The sequence below is a fragment of the Centropristis striata genome, chromosome 10 (genome assembly GCF_030273125.1).
Source record: "Centropristis striata isolate RG_2023a ecotype Rhode Island chromosome 10, C.striata_1.0, whole genome shotgun sequence".
NCBI classification, from domain to species: Eukaryota; Metazoa; Chordata; class Actinopteri; order Perciformes; family Serranidae; genus Centropristis; species Centropristis striata.
The window spans coordinates 18,498,625-18,522,166 of NC_081526.1; the positions used below are offsets into that span (position 1 = coordinate 18,498,625).

At 38.3% G+C, this 23,542-nt stretch overlaps 1 protein-coding gene across 1 annotated transcript; it reads left to right on the forward strand.

The window, feature by feature from the left end:
* Positions 1–285: 285 nt before the first annotated feature.
* Positions 286–16,873, forward strand: stam2 (signal transducing adaptor molecule (SH3 domain and ITAM motif) 2). The gene is made up of 14 exons (XM_059342921.1): positions 286–437; positions 3,115–3,199; positions 3,430–3,505; positions 4,665–4,760; positions 4,992–5,138; positions 8,076–8,142; positions 8,499–8,697; positions 9,362–9,456; positions 9,577–9,659; positions 9,755–9,842; positions 9,949–10,003; positions 10,197–10,344; positions 12,810–12,976; positions 13,986–16,873. Exons 1-14 carry the CDS (start codon positions 398–400, stop codon positions 14,170–14,172), a joined length of 1,533 nt encoding a protein of 510 aa, XP_059198904.1. The 5' UTR covers positions 286–397; the 3' UTR covers positions 14,173–16,873.
* Positions 16,874–23,542: the final 6,669 nt, after the last annotated feature.

Sequence of the window (23,542 nt, forward strand, 5' to 3'; positions counted from 1 at the left end):
TATTTTTTGCGCTGTCCTTCCTCTCCTCTAGATGTGAGTGTTTCACTAGTCTCCTTAATGTTAACTGAGGTGTTTAATCAAGTGCCAAGTATTTCACGTATTTTTTTGGCAATTTATGTCAAGGTCCTGTGCTTTTAATAATTTAAATAAATACGAAATAAATGCACGTTTAGATTGAAACGCGGTTTTTATTTTTTTTAATTAAAAAAACATTTTGTCAACCTCAATCTGATCGTTTACAAATACTGTTCAGGCAATATTCAAGGCAGCCAAGTTTCCGGAAGAGCAACTGGTGCTAGTTTAATGGACAAGGAAGAGATATTTGTTTAGGTTTAGTCTGAGATCACGCATACTCTTATTTCGTCAAATAGTCTGGCTCTTTTTTTAATTCGTCAGGATGCCCTTGTTCGCCCAAAATCCATTTGACCAAGATGTCGGTAAGTGAAGCGCTGTTTCTCTGTTGTTTTCGAGCTAACTGACAGCAGGGCCAACAACACTGTTAACGTTAGCTTAGCTTCAGTTCTTTAGTTCGCTCTAAGTTTATTCAGAGTGGCCCGTTTCTCTAGCAACAACACCCACACGTCTCAGACACCTTCATAGTGTTTAACTGACTGCTTGTCAACATCTTAAACTAAGTTGATCTATGGGTGGATTTGCTTGGTGACTAACTTCGAGCGTGATTCCCGTGACGTTAGCTAAATGCAACATCATCTGACCCGAAATCAGGTCACATTCGTGGCATTAGATCGATTATTTCTTTATTTCCCATGTAAAATTGGGTTTAGGTCAGCGATTAACGATTATTTCAAATCGTCATTTGTCTATGGATTTTCTGAACTATAGCTAATGTCTACAAAATGCTCGTATAGAAATAGTGAAAAATCGCAGTTTCTGAAGATTTTCAGTTGACCATGATATTAAATCCTTATACAACGTCAAGCGATAAATAACATGATTAGTCGATTAATGGATTTACCAATTCAAGGTAAATTAATCGGCTGTTATTTGGATAATCCGTTAGTTATTCTTTTAATGGTGAATTGCTTAAATGGCATGTTCCAGTTGACAAAACAGGCAATTTAAGTATTTGTGATGGACCATTTTGTATTTTTTCTGAAATTTTATTGATCAAACAGTTCAGAAAATAAAAATAAATAAAAAGTATTTTTAATTTTTTTTTAACTTTTTTGCCTAAATCATCTATTTATCACGCCGGCCACCTATGGTAAATCGCCTACATCCTCAGTTGATCAGATCATGTGATTTTACCCCTTTAAGATAATGGCCTATGTCAAGTGTGTGACTTAAGCGGATTTATTATGCCTAAATCAAAACAAAATGTGACTTAGGCAGTTTTTTGAACATACCTTTGTGACTTAAGCAAGATATGGTAACACTTTATTTTGAAGGTGTCTACATAAGAGTGACATGAGCGTGTCATAAACATGACATGGGATGGGTTATGAACATTAATGACATTTTGAAGTAACATTAATGCTCATGATACTTGTCATGTCATGTTTCTGACAGGCTTGTGTGACTCTTATGTAGACACCTTCAAAATAAAGTGTTACCAGATCTTGCTTAAGTCACAAAGGCATGTTAAAAAAATGTAAAAGTCATTTATTTCTCTTAAATTACATATTTTATACACAGTGTTATTACTATGCCAATAGCCATCCTTTGTTACATCCTTTTTGAGTGAAATGATCAATAAATGTCATATGTTACACATTTGGTGAAGTTTTTGTGTTTCCTGCAAAACTTGAAAAAATGAGTTAGGCGATTATTTTTTTTATTTTATTTAAAAGTCTCGTTGAGATTAAAAAATCTCTTTTCCAAGAGAGACCTGGCCAAGAAGCCAGCATAAAAAGTGCTAAGTTATAACATTCAAACATAGTTAACGTAAACAATTAAATACAGCCATCACAACAACGCTGAAGGAGCCTCAGTAGAGACTTATATGGAGCAGTCACACTGACCAAGAGAAATTATTTCTTTATCCTTTAGAATGGATTTAAATTCACAGATTGTGATCAACTCAGACAATTTCAATTCATTTTGCAGATTGTTCTATGATAAAGGGGCGGCGTAACTAAAAGCTTTCTTAAATCCTTATATAACGTTAAGCCATAAATAACATGGTTAGTCGATTAATGGATTTACCAATTGAAGCTAAATTAATCTGCTGTTATTTGGATAATCCGTTAGTTATTCTTTTAATGGTGAATTGCTCAAATGTCATGTTCCAGTTGACAAAACAGGCAATTTAAGTATTTGTGATGGACCATTTTGTATGTTTTCTGACATTTTATTGATCAAACAATTGAGAAAATATTCTGCAGATCAGTGAATATAATTGTAAGTTTACTGCATTAATTAAAATTGTTGGCAGTAACGTTCCTATCTAATAGATTAATCAACTAATTGCTTCAGTCCCAGTTAGGTCTCTTTGCCACTTTGAGTCAGTTTGATTATAATGTGTAAGCCATTTTCTCTTTTCTCATGTTATGTAAAATGTCATGCAAACTCTCCAGGTCAACACCCTTATCTCTCCCTGCAACACCACAGCTCTTGCGTGAACAGACAATAGTGCTCTGTTAAACCTAACTGACTCTCTTAATGTTATAGTTGGGATGATAAGTGGCCTGACAGAGAGGATATTATGAGTAAAAAATGTGCAATATAGTGATTTCCTGCTCTTATATTGAAAAGCAGAGGTGGATCACACTCTGACTTCCTCTACTACCATCATGAAAATTAATCCTCTTGTGTAAGATATTACATAATTAATTATTAACTTTTTAAAGAAAAGCACAGACAAGCTTTTACAAAGAAAATCTCAAGAAGTTAAAATGTTTCAAGGCTGGGGTGCTTTACCATGTCACAGTTCACTTGAGCAAACCCTACAATCTCACACTGTGAAACTCATTTTAGACTTCTGCAAGATTTCTTTCACTTGAGGCTTTTGTAAAACATTAACCAGTCCCAAAATGTGGCTGTTCCATGTTTTTATTCATTACTGTAACACTTGCCCACTGTGACTGGCACAACCAGACATGATGGCAGTTTTCTCACTGGACCATATGCACTGTATCCCTGTCATATTTCCAGAGAAATCAACCAATGAAAACAACACAACAGATGACTGGGGGCTCATTATGGACATCTGTGATAAGATTGGAACGACGCCCAATGGGTAAGCTGGAAAAAGGCATTTTTCTTTTAAATGATAGGAGCTTATTAGCATTTGTGCAGTACTGTATATTAAAAAATAGCTCCTTTATTTAAGTACAGGACAATTGTATGAGAATTTGCCTTTAAAAATAATATTGTCAGGATTTGCACAGGAGCATCTCTAGTGTTAGGAGGTGTAGTTTGTTGTTTAGTCATTATTGTATTAGCACTTTTTTTCCTCTTGTGTTTCAGACCAAAGGACAGCTTGAGATCCATTATGAAGAGAGTCAACCACAAAGTGCCCCATGTTGCCATGCAGGCCCTAAATGTAAGTTTGTTTCTCTGCTTTTATGCCACCAAATGAACACACTGATTCTTTGAAAACAACTATAAACTAAATTATTACTATTAATTATCCACTTGATATTATTCAGGTATTTCCTGGGTATAAATCATATACTGGGAGACTGGTACGACTAAGTCAATTTGTTTATCTCAAAATTCTTCGCAAAGAAGCCATTACAAATTAAATGTCACTTTCGCCGGCCCAAAACTGAGCTTCCTGTGTTTGTGTACAAACAGTGTTGCCAAAATTAGAAATAACTAAAAGGCAGCTCCATGTTTATCCCAAAAATGTTCTGTCTGTCAGCAGCAGATGTTGAAAATAACCACTTCAAATCCAAAGTTTACAAAATTCTCTCAACAACAGATAAAAAAAGAAACATACAGTTCAATACATTTAGGGAAGGTCAAAGTCTTCTGTCTTAATTTAAGTGTGAGAACTAGTTTTCACCCATGCAATTTACCTGCATTATAGCCTAAATTGATCTAATCTTCTCATTGTTAAAGCCAGACAGGAAAGTGGGAGATTTCATTATGGGATGATGAGAAATATGAGAGCTGAGTTTCTCTGTCTCTGTCTGAGTCATCATGAGCAAAAAATGTATCACATGGCCTGTCTATATTTAGATCAGTGTTCACTCATTCAGACGATTAAAGCCTCCCTCAAATTTATAATTACCAAAACTTTGCCTGCTATTTATATGTAATTTGATATTTCTGTATTGTGGGTGGTTGAAAAAGAATCCTCTTCTAAAGAATTCCTCCTTTTTTTCCTCTGTTGTACAACATATACAAACTGGTAATGGTAAATGGACCTGCACTTATGTAGCGATTTGCGACCACTCAGAGCACTTTACACTACAGACTGCGCTCATTTACCCTTTCACACACACATTCATACTGGTGGCAGAGGCTACCCTAAACAGTGCCACCTGCCACCATTGGGAATTCATTCACACACCGATAAATGCAGCATCAGAAGTCATTTGCGGTTCAGTACCTTGCTTCAAGGATACTTCGACATATAGGCTGCCATGGTCAGGGATCGAACCACCGACCCTCCTATCAGTGGGCAACCACTCTACCAACTGAGCCACAGCCGCCCCTGTTTAATCTCATTCATACAATTTCAACTTCTCTTGCAGTTGTTGGGTGCTTGTGTGTCAAACTGCGGCAAAATCTTCCACTTGGAAATCTGCTCAAGGGAGTTTGCCAGTGAAGTACGGAGTGTGCTGAGTAGGGTATGTAAACTATTTTTTTCTGTATTTGTCTGTCAGCTCTTTGTACACAGTTGACCAGTCCGTCTACTCCATCACACAAGAAGGCTGAACTGAAATGTCACAAACAGAATCATAACTATGTTCTTACAACCATCTCATCTTAAACTGTGTTAGAGCTGCTAGAATCTCCTTCTAGCATTAAAAAAACACAGAAATGGGCATCACAGCTATTTGTTTGCATGTCCCCTGAAGGCTCACCCTAAGGTGTGTGAAAAGCTGAAGGCTCTGATGGTGGAGTGGGCAGACGACTTCCAGAAGGATCCTCAACTCAGCCTGATTAGCGCCACCATCAAGTCTCTGAAAGAGGAAGGTATTAGCTTTCCTTCGGCATCATCACAGGTATGTTTAATTCATACAGATTGCGGGGATTTTGAGAATGTACACAAAGCAATTGCTACCTTAAAATGCATAATTTAGTCCCACAGATTAACATAAATGACAAAAGTACAACACTTACGAGACAATATTATAACAGTTGTTTCGGGCGGGGGTCAGCAATTATCAAGTTGCTCCTAAATATAAGCAAGTTTTAAGTTTTATTTTGAATCATTATAAAACAACAGCCTGTCTCATAATAATGAAACCCCTCTCCTAATAATGGTAGGATTCCATTTATTTTTTTGTCGTTACAAAAATAAAAAAAAATGCACCTAAGGCAGTTACTGATCTAAAATATTAGCTAATGCTGAAATGAATTTCCTTGCTATAGAGTTTGTTTAGTAGAAGGGAGACGGAACACACATTAAGATAAAGATATTTCCTTACTACTCTGAATTAGTTTATTTTCAACTTCTGCATTTAACCAATCTTTTACACCCCAGTGACCACACACACCATGCTTGGAGCAGTGGGCAAGACATTTCTGCGCCTGGGGAGCAGTGGGGTGTTATGTGCTTGCTCAATGGCACCTCTGCCAGTGACATGTCAGCCCTGGGATTCGAACCAGTGACCCTTTGGCCCAATTCTTTAACCTCTAGACCACGGACTGCCTGTACGATCTACTGCTCTACTTATATCACACATATTGATATGAATAGAGCAGATCAGGCAGGGTCTGTTCATTAGACCTTTTAGAGGTCCAGCCATTTATGTGGGCTGTCCTGACTGTAAACCTTCATTATTTAGCATTCTTTAGTCCATCCTCTCTGCGAATAAAGAACATTTATTCTGCCACCAGGATACCCAGCAGCCTCTTATTTTTACAAAAAGGAACTATAATTTGGTCGGTTGCCAAAGTGCCTTTTGGGAAGGAATTCCTTTCAGTCCCAGCTAGATTTAGCAGCATTTTGTTATTTCCGGTTGCATCTTAACACTTTGTCATGTGTTGGAAACTGCGTGTTTTAACTGGAGTATCATTCAACAGATGTAATATGTTAGCAGGGCTCTTTCACACTCCTGTTTAGTTGTTTTTCCCCTAAGTACAGTTCCAGCTCGTAGACCACAAAATAAAATAAGCATGTGTGGATGCTTCTTGTCTAGCCTGCGGCTGTTGTTATGGCTTCACTGCAGACCAGTGTGTTGCCAGTGTGAAAGTTACAGCTGGGTGGAGCTTGACTGTCTGTGTTTATATGGTATGTGCTTCCAGTGGTATTTCGTCTTCACAGATATCCCATAATTCTGTGGATATGTGTGTGTAGCTCCTAAGGTCAGGATTGTGGACAGAGCCGCTGTCTGGCTTCTGCTTTGTTTGAAGTGTGTGCGTGTCTGTTTTATTTTGTAACAACCATATATGTGTCAAGGGCTGAGATGGACTTTGCTCTCAGGTTATTGTAAAGCAGCTGATCCGCAAATGTGTCACCTGTGTGTTAAGTGAGTGCTTTGCTTGTTTAGATGTTGAATGATCTATTTTCATATCTAATTAAAATGAAAGAAGTCTGTCTGCTTGTATGTCTTGCATATAGGTAAGATTAAACCTCCCTAACTGGGCCAATCACACTGAACACTTATCTCTGTAAAGGTAGAGTTTATGGCTGCGCTGCCTAACTGACTAATTGTATAAATTTGCATATTTTTACAGTATAAACAGACCGCTCAGAACATGTATTAATAAACGTTGTTGAGGTTTCTGGAAGGAATGATCCGAAATCCCTTGGATTTAATTTGCTTCACTTTGTCGCCCCTGGCTGTGCTCCATTTTGCAATTTGCTCTGGTGGTGTGTTCTAGTTGGGGCTGGTAACCTGCTTTAATAGAGAGCAGGTGGCACATTAGGCGGCAGGTATGACATTTAATCTCCATCAGCTGATGAGCAAACAGCAGCAGGTAGTGTGACTCAAGCTGTGGCTCCACTTCTCTGTGTTTACCTTTCGCTATCATTCACGCTGAACTTTAATGTCACTTTTAGACAGCATGCAGGTATATTTTTCTGCTTTCAGCTACACTATATTAGGACATGTAAAACGAGTTTTTGGAATCTGTGTTGTTTACCTCTCTGTTGGTTGTTGTTTTGTTGCTACAAAGTTAAAGGATGGCACATACAGTTTTGTGTGCCAGTTTTAGATAATAAAAAACCCCCAATCCCCTCATTAGGTGTCTGTTCTGTAGTGCGTTTATTATTTCAAGCTTCTCAAAGGCTTTCTTCCTGGATGAGTAGTTCAAACAGTTTACACACAGTTATCTTTATGGAAAGGGAAACCGCCATCTGTCTCATACCCCAATGATAAACAAGAAAAAGAAACTTTGTTTTTATTAAATCTTACATCTTTTGTTCCAGTATCCAGTTATTCTATGAACATTTTCAACCATATTGGAACTCTTTTGTTCTCTTACTTATTTTTCAGCTACAGTGCCATAAACATCTGATCTAACATTGATTTCTGTGCCAAATTAATAAATTATATAAAATAATTAATAACATTTTTTGGGAAATCTAAGGAAATGACAACTTATATATGGAAAAAGACATTGGACATCTATAATCCTTTATGTTCCCCCACTATGAATGTTTGAGTTGTTGTTTAAGACAAATGACAAATAAAGTGGACCAAACAGGTCAACTGGAAACATCCAGTTGACCTGTTTGGTCCAGTTTGACCTCATTGCCGTGTCAGAGCGCAGCCTGAGGTCTCCTTAGATTGAAGATAATGAGACAGCTGTGTGGAGGATTTCTGTCCCAAGGCTCTGAATGTCTCTGACTAACATGTAATACCCAACATGACCTGCAGGTGGCATTAAAGTCAATGGAAATCTGTTTTTACTTCTAGTCTCTAGTGCTACACAACTCTGCTGTATGTATACACACACACAGACGTGACCTTATCTTTCTGTATTGACCACAGGGGTCCGCCACAAAGGTCAGCACACCTGCTGTGAGCCAAGCATCGGATGATGACAACTTAGCTAAAGGTAAAGTGAGGTGCCATCATTTAGTTGTAAAAACGCGTCATTAGTTATCATTGGTGCACTTCATCTGTTCTATGCATCTTTTTTATACAACAGAGGTATATTTTGCAACTGCTGAACATGTTTTTAAGGCTAAATGTGTTCTACCAATATTCTTAGAAAAATATTTTTTTTCTTTTACAACAGTGTAAATTGAGTTTTGACTAGATTTGATATTCCCACGCATCAGAAGTTTGTTTTGTTGAAGGATTTATTGATTATTTTCAACACACATTTAAGCAGTCTTTTCATAGCCGTTTCTTTTCTGAAAATTAACAAAACTGTCCACTTTGTCCACTCCAAACCTCCATCTCTCCCAGCCATCGAGCTGTCTTTGCAGGAGCAGAAGCAGCAGGCAGAGACACGACCCCTGACCGTGACCTCTGACCCCCCGACCTATACCAACGGCAGCGGGGGGCAGGAGGCCCGGAAGGTGCGTGCACTCTACGACTTTGAAGCGGCTGAAGACAATGAGCTGACCTTCAAAACAGGAGAACTTATTCTGGTTCTGGATGACAGGTAATATTTCATTAATCAGCTCTGCTTTAGTGTCAAAATGCCAGGATTCGTGTTACTGACTGTATTATTGAAGACTTCCTAATCTTCCTAATTCTCAGAGTAGAGTAGAGTAGGAAATACAAAGAAGTGTCAGGTTTTTTTTGTATTTTTTCGACTACAGGCACTACAATACAACACCCGTGCAATAAGTTCTTTATAACCTTTATGATGCAGATTTTTCAATATAGGATATATGTGCACATGTATTAACATTAATATCTGTTTACAAGGAGCATAAATGTGTATATATGTGTGGTTTTAGATTGATTTCACCTGTGAAGTGTGAAAAGTTTTCCACACATAAAGAAAACCACTGTTAAATATATATGTTTTTCTTTTGTTTGCTTACAAGAGCCTCATCGTTTTATCCAACCTTCCTGATTAACATCCTACATTTTCTCCAAATCATGTAGATTTGTTTAAATCTTTATAGCGGGACAAAGTCTGTTCCAGACATATATGAAGGAAGACACCTGAAGACTCAGACTTTAACAGCTGATGTTTGCAGATAGCCCAACATTTCTATATTGTGATGGCTTGTCGAAACTCAGCCAGACACACAGTATGGCTCACTCTTAGAAGCTCAAGCATTGATGTTTTCCTGGTTTCATGATTTTATTTATAGCGATCCAAACTGGTGGAAAGGAGAGAATCACAGAGGAATGGGACTTTTTCCTTCCAACTTTGTCACCACCAATCTGAGCGCTGAGCCAGAGACAGGTTTGTCTTTATATTATTCTAAAACTAAACATTGTAGCTGCTTCTGCAGCACACTGGCCTACAGTTCAGCTATTCCATTTGAGCAAAAAATCTAATTGAACTTCACCTTTTCCTCCATAGTGGCGTTTGTTGAAAAGGCAAACAGCCCTGAAGAGCCGAGTGTGGAAGCCAAAGTTGAGCCTGAGCCTGTTTTCATTGATGAGGTACTGCATTGCTTTCCTCACTGCACATACATTTACCAACTCTAATAACTTGTCAATCAAACTGCCAACACAGAGCTGCTCTCTTCTTTCTGCAGGGGAAGATGGACAGAACACTGGCACTGCTGCAGAATGCAGATCCGGCAGATCCGGCTCCTGACTCTACAGACCTGCTCCAGCTGGAGGGTATAAAACCTTAATGCTGGTGTAAATCTGCTGCAGACAGTCTGAGCTGCAATGTTGTATTCTGACTCTATTTCTGTTTCCCTCCAAACTGTAAATATCTGAGCAGGTGCATGTGAACAGATGAATCCGATGATTGATGAAAAGCTGCAGGAGATTGACAGGTAATGTTAACTATGGTTTATCCGAATTATTATTACTGATTTATTAAATTCCCAGCTGGATGTTTGAGATTATATAGCATCCATTTCAGTTCCTATTTAAGATGTTTGTGCGTTAGCTGTCAAGGCTGTAAAAGGCAGTCTGTTCATATAGATGAAAATATCCTCGTCCAATAAACGTCTCTCTGTTTTGCAGGAAACACTCAGAGCTGTCAGAGCTGAATGTGAAAGTTTTGGAGGCCCTGGAACTTTACAACAAGCTCATGAACGAGGCTCCTTTCTACTCAGCCTATTCCAAGATGCAGGCGCAGTATCCACCAGCCAACTCAGCTGTAGCCATGCAGGTCAGAATAAAGCACTGAAGTTGTCCTCTGTTCTGCCCACAATGTCACTTTAATGAGGATTATCTGGTGTGCTGATATGATATGATATTGATGATATTTGATATTTAAATATTTTATTAATCTAGAGTCTCAAATTACTGGGACAGCACATATTAATAGAAATTTCTATAAATCTGCCAGTGAAGCCATCATAGCTCATTTCCAACTGCAGTCCCTCGGTATGAATCAAATACACATGAAATACGTTAAAACAGAGATTGTAGTACTGTACATATAGCACATCCCATCATTCTTATCGCTGCTGCCCCGGTTTAAGTCCAGACCCAGGGCTCTTTGCTGCATATCTTTTCCACTCTCTCTCCTCCCCTTCCCTCTCTGGTTCTGTCACCATCAAAATAAAGCATAAAAATTCCCCCAAAAAACAAGGACGACAATAAATGCATTGTAAAACACAAAGCAGGCTTCGCGCTATTTGAATAAATCACAGTGTGTGGTCATTGTCTTTCAAGCATGAGCCTGTCGGTAGCAGAAGCCTGTCTGAATCAATCAGTCGTTCAATTAATCAATAACAAACCAGCAGCACAGAACCTAACGAAGAGGACACAACACAAAATACAAAATAGCAGGAGTATCAAGCTCTTCCTGCTTTATAATTCTGCGTTTTTAGACAGAATTACCAGTTCATGTATTTATACCGTGATAGAGATGACAGGTTTTATGACATAAGGAAAATATTGCAATTTGGATTTTAAGAATTCCCAAAGAGAAACAGCGCTCAAAGTGGTGTTTCTAAGTTAACTAAACCACAGAAAGTGAAGCTAATTTCACATCTTGTCTCCCTTAATATGAGGGTTTTTGGCTGACACATAAATGGCATTAATTTGTCTTGAAAATGAATGCATCGGATTTAGGTATGCTCTTAACAGCTTCACGTCAAGAAACTGAATGTACTTGTTAGTGTGCTGTAGTCATCTTTCCTCTGTCTTGTCGTGATGCGTGCTGAGTCAATAAAATGCCTAGTCATGCATAATTTAAAGGATGAGCTCGGTCAGAGGTCGGTTTACAGTTCACAACACTGCATCAGGAGATTTATTGTTTAAACACACCTCATCTTTCACACAAACTGTATGTTAACTGCCAGTGTGCCCACCCACGAGTACCCTGCATAATTGAACATCAACGCTGAGTAGACTGTCACTGTTGTCTATTGATTCTATTGATGTGTTTTTTTCCATTTCGTGGAGACGATGGAGGACTAATGCAGAGGGAAATAACTCAAAGCAGTCTCGTTATTATATGATGCTATCAGTCACCATTTTTTATTCACATCCTACACTTGTGTGTTATATTTGGCAAGCAAAGCAGTTGATTTTTGTGCTTCTTATTCTCGTCCTGATAGCTTGACATTCAGTCAGCCGTTTTCTCCTCCCCGGAGAGTCCGAGGCTGCCTGGCTTTTCTTGGCAGAAGCTGTTTTCTCTGTCATGATTGATGTCACTGTCTCTCCTTAGAGATTTAGAAAAATGTCCACTTCACTGGACAGGCCCACACTGGAGTGCTGCTCTATTTTTTTCTTCTTATTTGTTTCATTTTTCCCCCCCTCATCTTTTTTTACTGCAGAGTACTGTAAAATTCCTAACCAGGTTGTTGTTGTTGCACCTGCAGTGACAAGGATTTTGTTTTACATAAGCACTTAAAATTGGACAAGTACAAACCTGATACTATTCAGAGCAACACTACCTGGCTTACTGTGAGAGTGTTGGGTGTTTTTATATCTCACATTCTGAGTCTAACTCCCATTAGCCAGACATTTTCTGGAGGCCAGACATTCAGTGATGCACTTCTCTTTTATTAGTGTTGCAAGGGTCAACTGGGACGGATGATATTAACTTGCTGAGGAAATGGAAATAACCTCTCCAGCTCTCTTGGCTCAGAATATCGCATCTGATAGTGTTAAATAGGTTTGTGGGCTTTGAGCTTTTCCAAAAGTTTAGACAAATTTAGAATTTTTTTTGTTTCTTTGAACTTATTTTATATGTTTGTCATTTTTAATTAAAAAGAAAAATTAAACACTTGCGGAATAAACAAATTCACTTTCCTGTCAAGAGATGGATGAGAAGATTTATACAAAAGTCATGCCTGTAGGCTAAATATGAAAGTACACCCAACAACCTTTAGCTTAACTTCATCAAGACTGGAAATGGGTAAACTAGTCTGGCTCTACCCAAAGGTAACAGAAAGCCCCCAGCAGCACTACAGTGTTGACAAAAAGTAGCCCATTCAGAGCATTTCCTCAAAAAACTCTGAAGTGACTTTTATTACTGGAGCACTGAGTGGACTGATATTAAACTGGTGTGATAGTGATGGCACACTCTTTCTACATCTTTTTATTGAAGAATTGTGACCTCAATCTTGCTCTCAGCTCTTATAAAAGCTGACCTGCTCCTCTCTCCTCTGGTCTGCACAGGGCTACCTCGGGCCAGCCGGCGCTCCCTACCTGCCTCCAGTGATACCACAGGGTCCTCCTGCTCAGCCCTACACAATGCCCAGCGACCAGCCCGGACCACTGCACTCACTGCCCCCCAACGTCTCCGCCCCACCCAACAGCCAGCCTGTGCAGCCTCCCTATATGAGGTAAGAAAACAGCCACGCCACTGTAAACAGGACCTGTCAGGCTGTCGGAGTAGAAACTCTGCAGGGACACTCCAAATGCAAATAATGACACAGGTCATGTCATGTGACTAATGAAGGCAACTCAGCGCCTCAAATCTTGGCATTAACAAGGTTTTAATTTTGAAGATTGAGTACTTGACGGCATAGGTAGAGTTATTATATAACATTTTTCATATGTTGAAAGCAGCCTGGTACATTTAACGGCAGCTATGAAAAAAACCCCATTAGTTTTAGTTTTCCATTACTCCGTCAGAAAACACTAGGGAAGATTAAAACAATTTAGATATATTTGGGGAGCCTAAAACATTCAATTCATGATTAATGGCTCAACTTTCCCCAGAAAAGAAAAGAAACACAACAAAAAATAGCTCAGAAGAAGCAAGATGGGCAAAAAAGATAGAAATAGCTGATTGACAGAGAAATCAACAAAATTAAAGATGATTTACTTGAAGTAAACATTAAACAGAACACAATGTGGGCTTTGGCAGTTTATAAGACTGGCTGATTGAAAAGAAAATGTCCAAAGACTTGCAAGTTAGTGTTAGAGAAAACCTCAAGCTGGTGCTGCAGTCATTTTAGGCACCTGTTCAAATTGTTTAAGCTGAAGCCAAATTTGCTAAAAAATGTCTTTTTAGTAATCAGACATGTAATTTGTGGGATTCTGTACAATGTCCTTCAGGGTGAAAACCCCTACTTAGCTGCCGGTCTGTATTAACATACAAGATAACAAGATATTATGATGTCTTCACAAGAGGCTTTCACTAACAGACTTTAGGTTGATTGTGTTATATGGAATGTACTGTTTTTAACCTTCTGCTATGGTTTTAATGTACTAGTACACAAGAGGTGTAAAAAGAAGGCAAAAGAGGATTTGCTACATGCAAATAAGAGGCAGTATTTTTTTTTTATGTTGTGACTCTGTTTCTATTTCCTGTCTGTACTCATTGTCACATCTGCATTTTCCTCGCAGCACCGGTATGAATGCTCAGTACATGAACCAAGCTGGAGTTCCTTACCCTCACCAGGCGGGCATGGCAATGGACATGTCGACCTATCACAACTCCAACATGCCTCCTGTTTCCTATCCTGTGGCTGCTCCCCCTCACCAGGCTCCTCAGCAGCAGCAGGCAGTGTATTATCAGCAGCCTCTGTTGTAAAAGTCAGACTGACCGCAGGCCTGAGGGGAATACACACTTCAGATATTTCACTGTCCGTGCGTGTGCGTGCGTGTGTGTGTGTGCGTGCACATGTGAGTGTGTTTGTGTGTGTGTGCGTGCGTGCCAGCGTGTGTGTGTGCCAGCCAAATGAACACACCTTGCGGAAGCTGAAATAACTGAGGTGTGTATGTAACGCAGGTCTGTTGTTCATCTGAGTCAGGACTCTCTGTGTGCATGTCCTCCGCTACTGTATGTGAGGCTAACATGGCTTCAGAAGAAGTTTTCTCATGTCCTTCACTGCTTTTTCCTGGCTGGCAGTGAATGCGGCGCTGGGCTTCACACACAACACAGAAGAAGAGTTGGGTTTGCCCACCCATACTGGACCATATAAAGAGAGTCATTGCCTAATTCTGAAAAAGAAATGAGCATTTTACAAATCATAGTTCAACACAATGCTACGCCCCAAACTTTGCTATTTCTGATTTTACCCCCTTCAAAGAATTCACACAACATGAGGGTCAGGCCATGCCCACATTAATGTAGATAAATGAGGAAAATGCTTCTTTTTCTACCATGTCTGTACCGCTAATGTAGCAAAAGCAATCCCGTCACTGGATATGTTCAGCCACAGCACTGTGGTGCATTAACAGCAGCCCAAAAGAACAATGTAATTACATACGAAAGTCAGAGTGGCATAGACTAAAACAGCACCTCTGCAAGTGAAATGTGAGCCTCGACGGAAGCCTTTGCATGGCCGGCTCAGAGATGCATTAATGGAAACTGGAGCCTGTCAGATGCTTGTGAGAGATATGACTTAAATACAATATGTATGCTTAAATCATGCCTGCAAACTGATAAAAAATACAACTTTTCCAAAATGGTCCCCAGAGTAAAAATGAATCAAAATAAGATGGTTTTGTGATGAAGCTTGGACATAAAATCTGAGCTGTCATGCATAATATACATTGTAATAGTGTGCTAACTAATGTGGATTGAACCCCATCTGACACCTAAATTGCATCTTCAAATGTACCTGCATTGAGGTTGTCAAAAGTATCAATCCTTTGATACTTTTTAATACCTTGTGTTATGATATCCACATCCGCTAGTATTGAATGTATCAAAAAAGAAGAAAAAAAAACATCTGCAATCAGTTTGCTGCACAGATGAACAACAACAGGGAAGAAAATGAACTGTCTCTTGTATGTGTTCAGTGATGTTTTCTGTACTAGCGAGTGTGCAGGTAAAAGACAAAATCCTTTTTTTGCTTTGTCATGGCCTTGAAAGAGTTGTTGTTTTTTTGTTTGTTTTTTAACTTGTATAGTTTGTAACAAAGTTTAAAATTCTGCTATCGTGACAACTTTAATCTACATTAATGTGAACATGGCCTAAATGTTTTTTTTTCTTTTCTTTTTTTTTTAATCATCTAGTTTTTAAGTTGGTAGGTGAATTCATCTGAAGGCAGGTACAGGTTATTATGACCATCTCTTTGTCCTGTAGTGCAGTGTGCAGGTGCTCACTTCAGGACAAAGTGTGTCCTTATTTAAAAGGAAGGAGCTCCATTGTTTCCATCGTCACCAGCATCCATCATGTTCACTGATCTGTTTCAAACACAAGTACAACTTATATTTTCAAATATCAAATATGTATGTTAACAGTTGTTTTTGTGTAAATGGTTAAAAAAAAACACATTACTTTCCCTTAAACTCACTGCCTTGTAATGCATTCTGTAGTTGCATTTGAGATATTTAAGATGACATTTTTGTGCGTGTGTGTGTATGTGTGCACATATTTGTTTTTTACATGTTTGTATGTGTTTGAGGGCTTACCCATAATAGGTTCTTCATTGTAAAATGTTCACACAGATAATCAGATTTTTAGTGTGAAATGAGAAATCGTTAGTTGGATCTCTTTGTGTGTTTATTAATCTGATGAAAATGCTGCATCTGTTCATGATTATCACATCAGTACCTTCCTGCCTCTCATCTTCATGTGTGGGGTCTCTTCCATGTCCTGTCAATGTTTTATGCAAATGCACGATTCTGAGAATTTTCATGTCTATATACTTCAATTTCAAACTTGTCAATGATGTTGCCTGTTCTTTGATTTATATATATTGAGACATTATACATGTATAATTTACATGGCTGGAGAATGTGTAATTATTATTCTTACTCTGCGTCTGCTTTTGCTTTCATTTCCCAGACAAAATGTAAATGGTAATTTTTTTTCAAAAGGTTCAGAAACTATTAGTTGCTGTTAATATGAAGAAAGTCAAGTGAGAGATCATGTTTTGAACCTTCTGTTGGTTTTTATTCAGTTTCGGGGTTAAAATTAATGAGCATCTTTCATAGAATCTACAGTAGCTCCGTAGCCAGAACTGTCTATATTTCCTTTACACGCCTCATATTAAAGGCATTGTATATTAGATGTAAAATATCTGGTTTTGTTGGTGATATTGCACCTTAGCTTTGTAAACATTTATTTACCACTGGATGCCTTGTTTTTCTGTAGAAATCAAAGAATGACATGGACACAACTTTGGCGAGTAACTTCAGTCTCAGAATCCGCTGGATATGTACAATTCTGTATATTTAAAATATTCCAGGAAAAGTTCCTTTATCCAGAATTTTAAATCTGCTTTTTTAACAGAGCAAACTTATAATATTCTTTGAAATAAAAAGAAATTTACCTGTGTTAAGGCTGGTCTCTTTTTTTCAACCCACATTTCCCTTTGGGTGCCCTACAAGTAATCACATTTATACAATTAAAGAAGAAGATGATTAAAATAGCAACTGTGCAACTAATTAGACTCTCCTATTCCCTGCACACTACGACAGCTGCACGTGATGAACACGCTAATAATATGATCATTACTCAGAAGGTATGATTTATTAATTTAACTTGGCCTTTTTATATTTTTTGCTCTTTCCTTTAAAAAAGCTGCGCTGGGGATCCTTTAAATGCCAGTGGTATTCTGGTGGCTAAGTGCAGGTAAAAACTTCAATGAAATGTTCAAGGCCAGACACAGCAGGCTGTTCTCCAGGATGCCACCAGGATAAGTGAGATTTTCTGAAAACAGCACAGCTGGTAGTGCTGTCTGGTGAGGATGACTGAGGATATTCAATCAGCTGTTGTTTGTCCTAGTTCATTTGCTGGGATAAAACTGGCCTGGTTTAATTTTTTAGGTGAAGAACGTAACAGTAAATCAGTCGAAAGTGATTGTATTGGGCTAAAATTAAACAAAGTACTAATATGATTTTTTTTATATATATATCAGGGCAGCAATACATTTTTTATGAGGTTTGTTTTGCTCTTTGTACAATGAAAAGAATGAATATGTCTGAACTCTTGAGCAAAATGCCAGGTCATTCTGGCATAGTGAGTGTTTACGCTGCCTTCAAATGCTCCTTGTAAAATCCAGTTTCTACATATGCAACACCAGAATCAGAATCAGCTTTATTGTCCTTCATTCAAAACATTACTAAAAGTGCAGTATTATCAGCAGAGTGTACTTAAAGTAAAAAGTAAAAGTGTTTATTGTGAAACAAATTGTTCCCCATCAGTGTGTACTATTATATCTGATGTTTTTGCATTATTCACTGCTGTTGACTTGAACTCCTTTATATACTGTTTGGCAGTTTAATCTACAGCAATATTTCATATTCTATGAGAACATCTTATAGAACATCTTACCTAAAAAGTCAACTTTTCATGCGTTAAAAAAACGAATGGGCATATAAAGAGAACTGGTTGAGAATTTTTTTTATGAGACATTGAATTCAGTATGAGTTATATTTACAATATACAATAAAGTTTATCAGGTTGATCACTAAATATTTTGTCAGTATTCAATAGTGAGTAGTAGTTTAATATTAAGGATGATAAAGGATTTAGCAAATGATCACACAACTTTTTTTGAGCATTGTATGTCTTTCAAAATATTGGTGCAAATTTCGTCCTCAATCACAGTTTTTAGGATCATTCTGAGATTTTTTCCATATTTCCCTCACTGCCTTTCACCACATCAGCATAAAGTTTATAATCAGTTAAAGTGGCTCAGGTTATAACAATAAAACTGATGGGTTTAACAGCACTATCCTGCACTCTTGTATCAGGAGAACTTGATCTTTCTCACTGCTCCGCCCTTCATCTGACTCACCGGACACAAACCAGAAAACAGGCGATAAGATTTACCTGCAAAGCAAAATCACTTCTATGACTCAAATAGGACATTCACAGGAGGGAACACTGGGAATACTGGGATACTAACACTTTACCAAGCCGCTGAATCAACAAACTGAACAAGTGTTTACCAAGAACAGAGACTCAAAGTAAAGTTAGTTTCAGAGGACAGGGAGCAGCTGAGCTGTGTGCCTGCTGTGTTTTCACTCAGAGACTAATGGCGTCCAGATTAGAGGAAGAACTCTGCTGTCCGTCAGGCAGTCTGGCGGTCTGTCAGGACGTCTTTAAAGATCCTGTCACTCTGTTGTGTTACCACAGCTTCTGTGAGGACTGTCTGCAGAGCTGGTGGAAGGACAAAGAAACCAAAGAGTGTCCAGTTTGTAAGAGAAGATCTTCAAAGGAATTTCCCTTTAACTTTCCTTTAAAGAACCTGTGCAAGGCTTTTTTACAGGAGAGAGATCAGAGAGCTTCAGAGCCTCTCTGTAGTCTGCACTCTGAGAAACTCAAACTCTTCTGTCTGGACCATCAGCAGCTAGTGTGTGTCGTCTGCAGAGACTTAGAAAAACACTCCAAGCACAGATTCAGACCCATCAACGAAGCTGCACAACAACACAGGAAAGAACTTCAGGAAACTCTGGAGCCTTTAAAGGAGAAGTTAAAGGGTTTTAAAGAAGTTAAAGTGAAGTTTGATAAAACAGCCGAACACATTCAGGTCCAGGCCCGACTCACAGAGATGCATATTAAGGAGCAGTTTAAGAAGCTTCACCAGTTTCTAAAAGAGAAAGAGGAGGCGAGGAGGGCTGCACTGAGGGAGGAAGAGGATCAGAAGAGTCAGATGATGAAGGAGATAATGGAGGCTCTGAGCAGAGAGAGCATTTGTTTCAGACACAGTCACAGCCACAGAGGATGAGCTGAGAGCTGAACACGTCTCATTCCCATCACACTATGTTGTAATGTAAGTAACTAATTTTGTTTTGTTTTTATTCTGTAGTTAAGAGCAATGCTTAAATGTGTCAAAGTGGTCACTGAGGCAGATTCCCAACTGCATCAGTAAGGCCAGCCCCATGCGGTCACATAGGTGGAGTTTGCCGGATGCAAACAGCTCACTCATGAAACATAATTGCATTCTCCCAAGATGATAAGTTTTTAAAGTGGTTAGCATGCCTGGTCGAAAAAATGTCTCTTGATGTTGTATTCCTTGAACACTGCGATACAACAGATGTGACGAAATATTTTGATGAAAACACAACATTAGGGGTCAACTTTTCTCCTTTTTAAAGCATTTATCCTGATTTACTGCCATCATAACTAACCGTTGACATCTGTTACATCAATCTGAATGTAGACAGCGCCCTCTGTTGGAATCAAGTTAGCAGCAGACTACAGGCTCATTTGAGTCATTTGCCTCGTGATTAATGTTGCCTTTTATTGCTTTTTCGGAGGGGTGGTTTTGTTTTCTCTTGAGTACGTTGCAGGCTGGACTGAGATAGTCTGAGGGGCCGTAATTTGCCCATGTGTGATATAAAAAAAATAAAATCAAAAAATATTTTGATTACTCTAGTCTATTCTTTCTTGAGAATAAAACCATTTTTGCTGCTGACCGCATTGAAGTCAATTTGACAGCTAACGTTATAGCCTATGAAATATATAGTTAGGTTGTAGGTGGATACTTGGCGTGACAGAGTTATTGCACAGGGATTGTTCCATGAAACTGGGTGAAATCTGACTTGACAACTAACATTACAATACCACCTATAAGTGCAAGAGCCACTCACAGCCAGTTTCCAGCTTTGTGCGTAATTTTACGCACACGGACATACAGTAGGCAGTGTTTATCTCATTGTTGCATCCAGGTGCATCATATACACATTAGGTAGATTTATGCTGCCTGCAGACACCGTGATCATGTCACGTGAATATAAAGTAGCCATGTGGATCAGGCAATCTCTTTACAATTTGATTCCATCAGACCTTATAAATACACTGTTTAACCCAAATCGGCACCTATGCACAGTCCCATTATGTTTTAAAGACATTTGTAGTTAATTAATAAGGTAAAACATTTTGTTTATGCTGCATTTTGCTGAACTTTCACTTCCCTTTGTCTCTTGTGTCAGGCACTTCCCTCAAAACAGCATGATTAAGCCTCAAAACCTAAGTTTATCTAATTCATTATCACAACAAAACGATCTTTGTTATATCAAGATAACGAGATAATAAGTTCTTATCAAGAGATAACAGTGCATATATTTTTTAAATTCATGACCGTTCTCAGCTTCTGTACATTAGAATAAACAAAGTAGTACAAAATATAATAAAAAGCTGCAATTTAGGCAAACTGTAAGCTAAAAACAGCCGCATAAATAGGACATTAGAAAAATATATAAAAAAGATATAAATTGTAGAAACCATTTGTACAAAAATGATATTTAAAGGTAAGGCGTTGTGCAAACTTTCTAGGAGTACGCAAACGTAAGAGAGGAATGTGCAAGTTCACAGCATTAACATTTACAATGTGCAAGTCAGATAAGGTCAGGTGGCTGTGCATTACGGTAAAACGGCTTAAATCGTCAAAAAGTGACTCTCAGACGTTTAAACCCAGTAGATGAGTACAGGTAAAGAAGGTAAACCAATTTAAGTTGGATTTTTGTGACCAGAAAATCGATGTGTTTCAACCATTTCTTTCAAAAATGACCTAATGACCTACCTTTTTGTATTTCGTCACCCTGTTAAAATAATTGCCTAACTAATTTTTTCAAGTTTTACAGGAAACAAAAAAAACTTCACCAAAAGTGTAACATATGACATTTATTGATCATTTCACTCAGAAAGGATGTAACAATGGATGGCTATTGACATAGTAATAACACTGTGTGTAAATTATGTAACTTAAGAGAAATAAATGACTTAAGCAAGTTTTTGAACATGCCTTTGTGACTTAAGCAAGATATGGTAACACTTTATTTTGAAGGTGTCTACAGAAGAGTCACACAAGCCTGTCAGAAACATGACATGACAAGTATCATGAGCATTAATGTTACTTCAAAGTGTCATTAATGTTCATGACACATCCCATGTCATGTTTATGACAGGCTCATGTCACTCTTATGTAGACACCTTAGAGTAAAGTGTTACCAATATTAGTCTCAACAATAAAACACTGATAAACTAAACTGATAACTAAACAATCTCCCTCTAGCTCTTCTTTGCTGGCTTCTTATCTGATGCCTATGAATGTGGCAAATTGTCAAAAAAGTGATGATCTTAAAGGGGTAAAATCACATGATCTGATCAACTGAGGATGTAGGCGATTTTACCAAAGGTGGCCGGCAATTTTGACAAAAAATGACTTAGGCGATGATTTAACAGTGTGACGATTTGTTGGCCGTTGATTGAAGTTGCAACGCCACAAATTCAGAATTTGCTCGTTGTCCTTGAACGCAGCACCAGTGAAGCCCAGTGTGATGGGAGTGAAGGGGGAGGGTTAGTATCTGTGGTCGCACTGATACACGGGCTTCATCTGTGCAGACCTGCTGCAGAGTGGGACACATCTTTATCTCCTCTCTCTTTTTCTTCTGTTGTCGTGAAACGGAACCGGAGCCAAGCTGGAGCCGGCGGTCCACTGTCCGCCACCGGAGCAGCAGCAGTTCCAGTGGAGCGGCACGGAGAGGCAGCCTCCGCCCTGGACCGATGAACTGGCTGAGATGTCCCGGCACATCTACACCCGACACGGGATAGGAGAGGGGATGCAGAAGCCCGTGTTTCAGGTAGGAAAATCGCGTCAAAACACCAAGGCTTTTCCTGTCTCCACTGTTTTCTAGTTAATTTAATGAATTATAAGAACATAAATGTGGATAATAATATTATTACTGATGGGAAAAATAATAAAGGTGATCAATACCTAACTCTAAAACGGCCACACTGAGAATTGATATATTAAAATGAACACTGATGACCACTAAACTCATCATTCTGCTCTCTTTTTAACTGTAGCTACATTTTTCATCATTCCTAATGAGTCCCCGAGGTGTCATTAATCAAACACGGGCACAGGTCCTGCAGTGGTGAGGATTTGATTTATTCAAAAAGAAATGAAATTAGGGCCTTAATTATTAAGCAGTTTCTGATGGAACTCTACTAATGATGTATGAGGAGGTCACTTTTCTCCAGAAAAGAAATAGATTTTAGCTCTGTAGCAGAATTTAGTACACATAGTTGATACTGAACAGGGCTGTAATTTGTACTTTCACTTCATCAGTTCTTGTGCTGTTAGTGTCTTTAAATGCAGGCAGACAATTCCTTATTGATCATCTTGCTTCTTAGATGCATTAGTGCAAGTCAAGTAGATTATGTTGTGCAATTAAGGGTAAGAAGCTGACTTATGCTCGGCTGCATATTAAAACTAAATCAATTGTACATTAAGTATATGCAATATACAGCATACTCACAGATTGAAAGGAGAATGCACTCATTCACATTACAGACATATTCAAAGGACATTATACTGCCAGATGGTATCTAGGGCGTCTGAAAGAGAATGCAGACTAACAACAGATACATTTACTATAATATGGTGAATGCTGATGATTGCAGAGCTGAAAAATGTAATTATTAATGAATTGATTAATTTTTTGACAGAAGATAAACTAACATCTTCTGCATTATGATAAGCCATTTTAAGCATAAATGCTAAATACTACCGAGTCCCAGCTTCTTAAATGTGAGTATTTGCTGTTTTTATTGTCTAATGTGATAGTAAAATGATAGAAAAGTTTTAAATCTGCTGAATCTCCCGAGAAAAGCATGTACTTTGAACTTGAGTTGAATCTTTTTTTTGCCAACTGAATGTCAAAACAAGCAAGGCTTTTGGAAACTGTGATCTGGAAAATTGATTAATATATTACATAAAATATTCGGCAGATTATTAAAAAGTAAAATTGCGGTTTGTTGCATTTCTATATTAATGATATAAATAAATGCAAATCCAAGTAAGCAGCCTGTTTTTTCTGGTTTTGGAAGTTGGAAGCAATTACTTAGCCCAGATGCTCTCCAATGTCACAGGAGGAAATGATGCCTCACATAATGTGTTAGATCAGCTGAGAAGTCATTTATCATACTCTGCTCCTCCTAAGGTGAATTGTTACCTCGTTGGTTCCTCCAGCACTAAAACAAATTGGCTCTGTAT

Bases quoted from the DNA above. Each gene is read 5' to 3' on its own strand.
- stam2 (XM_059342921.1), top strand. From the start codon at position 398: ATGCCCTTGTTCGCCCAAAATCCATTTGACCAAGATGTCG. The intron at 9,843-9,948 runs GTATAAAACCTT...ATATCTGAGCAG, and splicing joins AGACCTGCTCCAGCTGGAGG to GTGCATGTGAACAGATGAAT. The intron at 10,345-12,809 runs GTCAGAATAAAG...TGGTCTGCACAG, and splicing joins ACTCAGCTGTAGCCATGCAG to GGCTACCTCGGGCCAGCCGG.